This window comes from Furipterus horrens, unplaced genomic scaffold, assembly GCF_987537825.1.
Source record: "Furipterus horrens unplaced genomic scaffold, mFurHor1.1.pri manual_scaffold_7, whole genome shotgun sequence".
In the NCBI taxonomy this organism is placed as follows: domain Eukaryota; kingdom Metazoa; phylum Chordata; class Mammalia; order Chiroptera; family Furipteridae; genus Furipterus; species Furipterus horrens.
In genome coordinates, this window is record NW_028327177.1 from 140,664,229 (window position 1) to 140,674,246 (window position 10,018).

The following is a 10,018-nucleotide window of genomic DNA, read 5'->3' on the forward strand; positions in this document are numbered from 1 at the left end:
GCTGCTGGAGAGGAGAAAGTGGGCACCCTGGGCTAAATGTACAGTCAGTTCCCAGCGCAGGAGGCTAAGAGTGGGGGAGGCCCGTGGACCTGGCAGGACTGGGTTATCCCTGGTAGCAAGAGGAGCCAGGTGGGGACCAGGAGGCAGTAGACTGGCCGCACTTCAAATAAACTCAGTATGCAGAAACCAGGTTTTTGGTTTCACAAACCTGGGCTCCTGCACCTCCCCAGCCCCCTGGGCAGTGTGTAAAGGGCTGCAGAGACCCCCAAGCCTGTTACAATGTGGGGGGTGGACGATGGAACCTGAGGCTGAAAGTGGCACACATTATCTTTTGGTTCTGGACAGATGCCCCCTTCCCCCACCAGGGTAGGAGCCTGAGGTAGGAGTCAGTATCCACACCCACGTGTTAGGGACCATCCTCAATGCTTAGTGTCTGGGGCCCCGGCACCCCCTCGTGGTCTCTTGGGTTGCAGAGTCGAGTATTAAAAGGTGGCTGGGTTTTTCAGAGGGAGTCCAAGCAGGGAGCTCGGGCTCCCTGGAGGGAGCCCTGGAAGCCCAGGATTGGGTCTTCTGATGAGTGGGGGGCAATCTCCAGAGCCTGGGGGCTCAACACTCCGGACTCCCTTGACCCACTTCCTCCCAGCAGCATGCCTCATCCCACCTGAACCCACACACAGACCCCGAAAGTGGAGTGCTTCAGCGATACCCCCAGGAGGGTCCCAGAACACCCACAGGGTACAGAACAGGAGCAGAACAGGGGAGCCCCACCCCTCCATTTCCCCTGAGTGCCAGACCCGCTCTGGGACTCAGTTTCCCCAGCTGACAATAGGTCTGCCAAACATTCCCTGGAAGAGTTTGGCCACCCCTGCAGGTCAGAGACTTCATTGCATTCAAGTACACATGTACAGTGCGCACACATACAGGTATATGTGTGCATAAATGTACATGCACAGGCACACAGGAAAGCACACACTAACATGTATGTGCACCTGCATGCAATTGCACATTCACTCACATGCACACAGGTTCACCTACACAAGCATACCTGTGTACGATGAGCACATGTGCACACAAGTGCACAAAAGCACATGCATGTGTGCGTGCTTGTATGCAAACAGGTATGCATAGGAGCACACAAAGGTTCAGGCACATGTGTATGCACACGTATAGATGGACCGGCTTGTATCATGCCATTGCCTTACTTGGTGCCAATAAAAGACACAGCCCCCCAGGCACACATAGCAGACATGCACGCCCACCCAAGCCCGCTGGCATCATGGCATGTAGAGGCCCTGCCTGGGTCAGATAGAGCCTTGGCACAGTTGCATGTCCAGCTTTGCCTCCGACTCCCTGAAGAGCATAGGACCCAGGTCCAGGGTCACCCAGCCCTTCTCAGTCACCTCCTGCAGTGTGACTCTGAGCCTTCACCTCTTCATCAGTACAATGGGGCTGATGATGTGGGTGCCCAGGGCCAGCGTGAGCTCAGAGATAAGGAGCAGTCCCAGCCCAGTGCAGGGCATGAGGCAGGTGCCTGGTGCATCCTTCTGCCTCTAATCCTTGCTGCCAGCCCCACCCCCATGGCACCCACCCCATTGGCTCAAGGCCTTTTCCTCCCCTTTCTGAGTGACGTGTGTCCCTCCTCCAGGGAAGGGAAGGGACTGTCCAGGGTCTCTCCTGGGAGATTGGGGGAGGTGGTAGAAGGGGCACAGAGTCAGCAGTTGAGGGATTGGGGCCACACCAGCCTGATAAGAAGGCTGGGGGCTGAGCTGGATTCACCTGTCCTTGTCTCTGATTGGCCCTTGGTTACTCCCAGCACCCAAATCCCACTAAGCAGCCCCACTGGGGCCTGCACAGGTCTGGAGAGCCAGTTGATTGCCAGTCCTGGGGCCAGAAGGGTGTCCGGGGAGGCCAGAGGCTTGCCTGAGCCTGGCTCTGGAGATCCCTCCATTCGTAAGAGCCACCTGACCCCGTTTCTTCACCTGCTGCCGGGGCCATGGGGGCTGGGGCCAGCGCAGAGGAGAAGCACTCGAGGGAGCTAGAAAAGAAGCTGAAAGAAGATGCTGAGAAGGATGCCCGGACCGTGAAACTGCTGCTTCTGGGTAGGGGTGTGGGCCCAGGTGCGGCCACTACCACAAAGTCAGAGGCCTGGGGGCAGGCAGGTGGCCCTTCTGTGAAGCAGGGATGACTTGGGAAGCACAGTGAGCCTGCGACAGGGCGGGGAACACCCCCTGTAGGGGGCCCACCTCCGGCAGCCTCCCCTCCTGAGAAGCACATACCAGCCACTGTGTAGAGCTGTGCATACGGGCACACTTTTGCCCCGGCTGGGCGTGATGGCCCTGCTGGGCAGGGCTCAGAAACCGGGGGCCTTCTAGGGAGCCCCACAATAGGGCTGCCCCTTTGGGGAGGAGGTCACAGGCCACCCAGAGCCACACAGTGGCCTCCAGTTTTCAGAGCTTTATTGTGGGTAGAACTGCAAAGCAGCTACAGGGGGAGAAGGGGGACTCAGGCACAGAGGGGAGTAGATAAAGCGTGCTCATGTCCCGTGGTAGTGAGGGACATGGGGCTCGGATCCAGCACCTCGAGGCCACTGCCACCCCCCAGGGGGAGCTCCACCAGGGCTCTCCAGGATCCGGGCAGTGCTGGGGAAGACAGAGGCTAAGCCAGAAATCCCATTAACTGTGTCCAACACCCGTGCAAAGGCAGGCTTAGAGGGGTTGCCAGCTCTGTCTCTCCGGAAGGTGCTAATGCCCTCTGAGCCTCAGGGAGACACTCCCCACCCCAGGTGAAAAGCTGGGTTGCCCCGGCTCAAATTATCCCGGGAGTGCAGTACCACGTATTTTCACCAGGCGGCGCTCCAGGCTTTCTTATTTTGGTCTCCGACTCATCACGACGGAGTAACATAAACCAGAATCCTGCTGGCTCCCCAGCACCGCTGAGGTCGCTGATGCCTCTCTTCTGTCGCTCTGACATTTACAAACGTTTTCCTGCTAGGGTGTCAGGATATTACTTTGGGGGAATGGGAGGAAAACAGGTGGCGCGGAGGGCTAGGCCGGCGCTCCGGGTCGGCCTAGCCATTTCCCTGGCCTTGTAAGCAGGGGATGGCAAGTAGGATGGGGAGGTGCGGTCTGCGCGGCTCAGAGGCGGCGCTTCCCTTCCAGGTGCCGGGGAGTCCGGGAAGAGCACCATTGTGAAGCAGATGAAGTGAGTGCGTGAGTGCAAGTGCCCGTCCCGAGGCCGCGGGGGGCGGGGGGCGTGCGCGCAGGGTCTGCTCTTCCCCAGCCGGCCACGAGGCGCTGACCCCGGCGCGCCCTGGCGGCAGGATTATCCACCAGGACGGTTACTCGCTGGAGGAGTGCCTCGAATTCATCGCCATCATCTACGGCAACACACTGCAGTCCATCCTGGCCATCGTGCGCGCCATGACCACGCTCAACATCCAGTACGGAGACTCTGCGCGCCAGGTGTGCCAGGAGGCGGCCTCAGCGGGGCTTCTGAGGATTCGGGGCGCGGGACCGGGCCCACGTCCCGGGTCACCACCAACCACTCCCACCCTGTCCCCAGGACGACGCCCGGAAGCTGATGCACATGGCGGACACCATCGAGGAGGGCACGATGCCCAAGGAGATGTCGGACATCATCCAGCGTTTGTGGAAGGACTCGGGCATCCAGGCCTGTTTCGAGCGCGCCTCCGAGTACCAGCTCAACGACTCCGCGGGCTAGTGAGCAAGCAGGCGGGGCGCGAGGCCGCGGGCGGGGCCCTGCCACGCTCCTGCACCCCACCCACCCACACCCTGGGGTCTCTCGCAGCTACCTTTCGGACCTGGAACGCCTGGTAACCCCGGGCTACGTGCCCACTGAGCAGGACGTGCTGCGCTCGCGTGTCAAGACCACCGGCATCATCGAGACGCAATTCTCCTTCAAGGACCTTAACTTCCGGTACGACCCAGGGGTGGAGGGGTCCCCCGCCCCCAAATTCCTCGCTCCGAGACCGGTCCCTATAACAGACCCTGCCCAGTCTCAGATGTCCCGCGCAGAGAGGCCCAGCCCCTCCAGATGCTCGTCCCATCTGAGGGCGCCCCAGACAACCGTGGCCGGCGAGGGGATGCTTGCCGGCGTGTCCAGGGGGCTCGACACGCGGGTTCAGGCCCCACCGACCCCGCAGGATGTTTGATGTGGGCGGGCAGCGCTCGGAGCGCAAGAAATGGATCCACTGCTTCGAGGGCGTGACCTGCATCATCTTCATCGCGGCGCTCAGCGCCTACGACATGGTGCTGGTGGAGGACGACGAAGTGGTGAGTGCCAAGCAGGACCTGGGGCGCAAAGCGGGAGGCAGTGCCAGGGGAGCGGGGAGCGTCTGGGAAGGGACGTTTCGTTCCAGAGCCATCTGAACAGGGGAGGAGGCAGCCAGCAGCCCCGCCGAGAGCGGTGCCGGGGCAGGCTGACCTGAAGCTGCCGGAGCCCAGAGGGACTGGGCCGCTGCCCGCGTGCCCCCGCCCGGCCCGACAGCCTCTGCGCTCCTCAGAACCGCATGCACGAGAGCCTGCACCTGTTCAACAGCATCTGCAACCACCGCTACTTCGCCACCACGTCCATCGTGCTCTTCCTCAACAAGAAGGACGTGTTCTCGGAGAAGATAAAGAAGGCGCATCTTAGCATCTGCTTCCCCGACTACGACGGTGAGCCCCCTCTCCCCACGGTGGCCCGGCCGCCCGGCCATGCGCCACCCCCACGATCTGGGCTGCGCTCCTCCGCCCCCCCGGGCGGCTCTGGGGCAGGGAGTGAGAGCCCCATCCCCGGCAGGGCCCAACACGTACGAGGATGCGGGCAACTACATCAAGGTGCAGTTCCTCGAGCTCAACATGCGACGCGACGTGAAGGAGATCTATTCCCACATGACGTGCGCCACCGACACGCAGAACGTCAAGTTTGTCTTTGATGCGGTCACAGACATCATCATCAAGGAGAACCTCAAAGACTGTGGCCTCTTTTGAGGTGAGCCCCTCACAGCCCCCAGCCAGGGTGCTCCCCTGTCGTGCCCCTGGTCTCAATGCCCCAGCCGCAACCCCACCCCACTTCAATACAGCCTACGGCTCTCCACTGCCTGACCCCCAACTCCCAGAGCCTTCTGCTTCCAGGCCCCACGGGGCTCCTCAGGCTCCACCCCACTGCCACAGGCCCCGCCCCTGGCTCACAGTCCGGCCCAATTAGTCTGTTTGGAGGAGGCCTCAATCCCTCAGGTGTCCCTGCTCTCAAACCCACCTCCACAATGTCTCTCAGCCTGAGCCCAATTATTTTGGGGCTGGGGATGATGACAAGGTTCCTTCTTATTTTCCCAGGCTCCTGAATCCATGAGTGTCCTGAGACCTTGTAGCGTCAGCCAACAGGACCCAATCAGCCCCCCAGGACTCCAGGGCCCCAGCCTGCGGCCCCACCAGCCACAGAACCGAAATCCAACTAGCTTTGCGCTCCTGGCCCTCCCCTGTGGCTCCCAGGCCTCCCAGAGCCAGGTGCCCCCAGCCCCGGCGCTGCCCTTCACAGCCTGGCTGCACTGGCCTCCAAGACCCACCACCGCCAGCCCCAGCTAGGCGCTGGCAGGATGTGGGGCAGCTAGAGCACGCAGTGACTCAGCAGTGCCCTGACTGACCTCCAGCAGCTCTCCTGCCTCAGGGGGCCCATGACTCACCCAGTGGGTCTGGGTTCAGCAAACCGCCCTCCCTCCCAGAGTCTCATGCAGAACGGGGCAGGCCAGGATCCCTCCTCCAGGCAGGCCTGCTGCTTACCTACCGTCAGCCCATTCCAGCCTTGCCACCTACATGTGACAAGTCTGACACCTGTCTACCCAGTGGCCAGTGACTGTCCCTCCCAGAAGCCTCAGGGGTCCAAAGTCTAAGTCAGCTCTGGCCTGTGCAGCTCCTACATAGATGAAATAGTGAGTGGGGACAGGCGTGGGAGCCGCTGGGTGCCAGGGAGAGGCTCAAGCTGGCCCCTTCCCCACAAACCAGCCTCAGAGCGGTCCCTTGGCCCCCTCCCCCACAGGCTCTGCCCTCTCTGTCCTTGGACACCAGATCCATGCCCTACCTCACCCACCCACCCAGAGTACTCCAGGCCAGTCGGCCAAGGGGATGGTCTGTTGAGGGAGGGTACTGTTGACACCAGCTGTGACCAATGGTTGAACTGTCCTGAGGGGTGGCTGGGGGCAGAGTCCAGGTCCCATCGATCAGCCTCAGGCAGAGAATTTGGGACAGGGTGGAGGCCTCAAGGGGTCTGCCTCAGGTAGGGTCATGAGCAAACTCTGGTGACCCTCCTTTCTGCCAGCAGCTTCTCTTGCCCTTTCTATTCAGGGAGGGCCCACTTCCTGGCAGGAATAACAGGGACAAAGGCTCACGTTTCCTCATCCCCATTTCCCACTTCTCATCCGTCACCTGGTTCTCACTGCTGTCTGTGGGCAGGACATGTACTGCAGGGAGGACAGGAGCTTCTGTCTAGCGAGGCCAGGGCATGATTCACACTCCCCTCAGCTAGACGCACAGACTCAGCAATAAACCTTTGTATCAGGCCCCGCTGACCTTTCTTGGGGGGAGGCGGGTTATCATGAGTTATGAGCGTTTATGAAGTGCCCAGTGCTGGGCTGGCCATGAGTGGGAAGACGGCTCCTTCCAGGTTGAAGCACCTGGGCTGACATTGGGGGAGGGGGGCAGGCACCCTTGGGAGCATGGGACAAACTTGTGCCTCTCGATCCCCATCAAGTGGGAAATGCTCCCAGGGGCAGTCTTGGGTCAAGAGGGAGTTTTGAGATGGAAGCTCATTCTGGCTGGGGTAGTGGGGGACCCGGGCTTGGGGTCATGGGAGTTCAGGAGAGCAAGGTGGGGAGACAGCGGGAAGGGCCAGCCTGGAGCCCAGGCTTCCTCCACAAGATGATGGGTCTCGGGAGCCGGTGAAGCGAGGACATAATTGCCGGGCTGGAATCCAGGTGAGTGAAGCAAATGAGCCATCAGCTCAGGTGCAAAATTTAAGGTTGGGCCAAACTTTTCAGTAATCAAATAATATATGAATGCAATACTTTTAAAAATCAAAATGACAGCGGGCCACGTGTCCCGCCCCCGCATGCAGCCCCGCACCTGCCGGCGCTCATCCCGCACTCACACACCAGTGTCCTTGCGGCTGAGCTGTGTCCTCCCCCAGAGCACCCTTGCTGCCCCCGCCCAGGCAGGTGCCTCTCTTGCCCTTGGCAGACACAAGCCCACAGGTTGCTTCTCCGTCAGGCTCGTCCTCCAACCTGGCAGGAGCTTTCCTGTCTAGCCCGCCTGTAGCGAGCACTTAGAGATGCATGGGGGGTGGGGGGGACAGCGGACAAGAACAGCCGCAGGAGATACAGGAAGAGCTGGCTCTCCCCAGTGACTTGGGCAAAAATATCCATGATGCACAAAATACCAAAATTCTAAATAAAAACAAAATGTGAGAGAGCCCTTTGAAGCCATATTAGTGCCACATTGGAGCTTGAAGAAAAAGGAAAAATGTCCACTTCTCTATGTGGTTTTCTGTATTTCAATGGTTAATTTTTTTCACATAACTTTAGTTGAAAGAACACTGAAATAATTTACAGTAGGTATATCAAAACTCAAAATATTACTTTAAGCTTAAATATTTTACTTAAAACAATTCATGATTTTATTTTCCTGACTTTAATGGAAATAAGATCACCAGTGACATTTTCCAAATCTGCTTCTGGAAAAAAATAATCATTAAAATTTTTCATAAAAACATATAGGGGCACATGTGTTTCCTGGGCACCGGTGTGCATGGGCATGGGGGGAGGGGAGAGACGTGGGCCCGGGTATCCATGCGGAAGACATCCCCCTTACCCCGTGGGGCAGGGTCTGCAAGGAGTGGGACTCAGAGGCAGGATCTGGACCTGTCTGTTGACCAAGTGCATGTGAAGCCCCCACCAAGCTGGGACTACAGAGGAACATTGAAGGGGCAGAGATCCCAGACCTGTGGCCACTGGGGGAGAGGTCCAGGAGAGAGACGGGCACTTGGAGTGGGGCTGCAAGCAGCCTCAATGTCCGGGGGAGGGTGGAGCCGAGAGCCTGTGGGAAGCGGGGTGCTAGGGAGGTGAGAGTGAGTGAGCCCCGCCCTGAGCCAGGGGTCAGGGGACACTGGCTGGGTTAGGGAGCCCAGGACACATGTGGGCAGCTGTGCTGGGGCTGCTCAGAGGCCTGAGGGGAGGGTGGGGCTCGGGCCACTGCTTAGGACCCCCCCTGGGCGGTCTTGGGCCTGGCTGAGCTGGGGCTGCTCACCCCAACTAGGGGTGTTGAGCAGTGTACCGGATGAGGCGGACGGTGGAGAGCACTGGCAGGACCTAATGGGGAGAGGCGAGGACGAAGACAGAAACCTTGGAGGGGCAGGTTGGTTAGAGAGGGAGGAAGCTGTCCTGGAGGTGGGCTGATGGGCTCCCTAGTCTTCCTGGGCAAGGGGCAGAGAGAAGCCCAAACACCATGCAGGAGCTGGGCTCCACCCTCCTGAGAGTGCCCTCCCATGCGTGGTTCTAACCCCAGAGTCTTGGATGCTGCGGGCTAGGGTACTGCCCGGACTCAGGCTGCCCCGTCCGAGGCTGGCAAGCCTCCTCGGCCCCACTCACCGCACCAGTGCCATTGCACCCTGCAGAGCAGGGTGGGTGCCCGAACCTGATTCACAGCCGACCCAGGGCTGGCACCGTGGCCACACCCTAGTATTGTAGGTAAGGGCATTTGCTGGGGGCACCTGTGGCCACCACCATCCTGCCTGACCTGCAGCCTCAAGGTGCCCCTGAGGGCCCTCACTGCCTTCAGCTCTGGCTCTGGCGGGACTAACCTGGCCCAGCCACTGACCAGAGATTAGATGAGTCTGGCGGACAGTTAATGCCACTGACGTCAGGACCTGATTGGGTGGCCGCTGGGGGTTTGGGCCCCCCCTTCAGGCAGTGGTTTGGCCCATGTGACCTGGGCTCATTAAGCCGCTTCAGTGGCCAGAGATGCTGGGGGCCAGATCTCAGGGGAGGGACAGAGGGCATGCCAAGACTCTGGGGACAGGCCTCAGCCAGGAGGCTACCAGCTCCGAGGACTCAGAGGAAGGACTGGAGAGGAGGGTACCCTCTAGCCTCCCCTATACCATGGCAACCGAGGCCCTGCTAAGCTCAAGGGGGGATGCCCCAGACACCAAGCAGGGAAGAGAGTAGCCAGGGGCTGGAGGTGTCGGTCCTCAACCCTGTGGGCTGGGAGGGGAGAGCCATCGTCCTGTGAGGCCTAGAACACCTGACATGGACGGCGGGCCACGTGTCCCGCCCCCGCATGCAGCCCCGCACCTGCCGGCGCTCATCCCGCACTCACACACCAGTGTCCTTGCGGCTGAGCTGTGTCCTCCCCCAGAGCACCCTTGCTGCCCCCGCCCAGGCAGGTGCCTCTCTTGCCCTTGGCAGACACAAGCCCACAGGTTGCTTCTCCGTCAGGCTCGTCCTCCAACCTGGCAGGAGCTTTCCTGTCTAGCCCGCCTGTAGCGAGCACTTAGAGATGCATGGGGGGTGGGGGGGACAGCGGACAAGAACGGCCGCAGGAGATACAGGAAGAGCTGGCTCTCCCCAGCAGCTTGGGCGGGATTCTCAGAGGTGATCTTCCATTTGGGTGTTGAAGGACAAGTAGGAGGTGGCTCAGGAGGTGGCACAGGGTAGGGAACAGGAGGGCAAAGGCATGGAGGAGTGAAGGCAGAACTGGGAGTGGCCCACTGAGCTGTGAGGCAGGTGGAGAGGCCTGCTGGGCAGAGGGACGAAGCGGTGGGTGTTGGGGCAGCAAGCTGGGTGCAAGGCAGGTGTCTGCAGGTGTCTGGGGAGTCAGTGGATACAGACGCTGGGCGCTGGGGAGGACTGCGTGGGAGCTGAAGGTGGGCTTTATTGGTAGACGGGGTCTGGGCACATGGTGTGGAGGGCGTGCCAGGGGGCAGTGGGGCGTGGGGAGAGGAGGCTGTCCAGCTGGAGGCCAGCAGGACG

The 10,018-nt window shown here is 60.5% G+C and overlaps 1 protein-coding gene across 1 annotated transcript; it reads left to right on the forward strand.

Annotated features, from left to right (window-relative positions):
* The first annotated feature begins 2,838 nt into the window (after window positions 1–2,838).
* GNAT1 (G protein subunit alpha transducin 1) lies at window positions 2,839–7,690 on the forward strand. Its single transcript, XM_090284783.1, has 8 exons — window positions 2,839–3,201; window positions 3,320–3,461; window positions 3,562–3,719; window positions 3,808–3,936; window positions 4,163–4,292; window positions 4,523–4,676; window positions 4,801–4,992; window positions 5,337–7,690. The coding sequence occupies exons 1-7, from the start codon at window positions 3,197–3,199 to the stop codon at window positions 4,989–4,991; spliced, it is 909 nt and encodes a 302-aa protein (XP_090140909.1). The 5' UTR covers window positions 2,839–3,196; the 3' UTR covers window position 4,992; window positions 5,337–7,690.
* The last annotated feature ends 2,328 nt before the right edge of the window (window positions 7,691–10,018 follow it).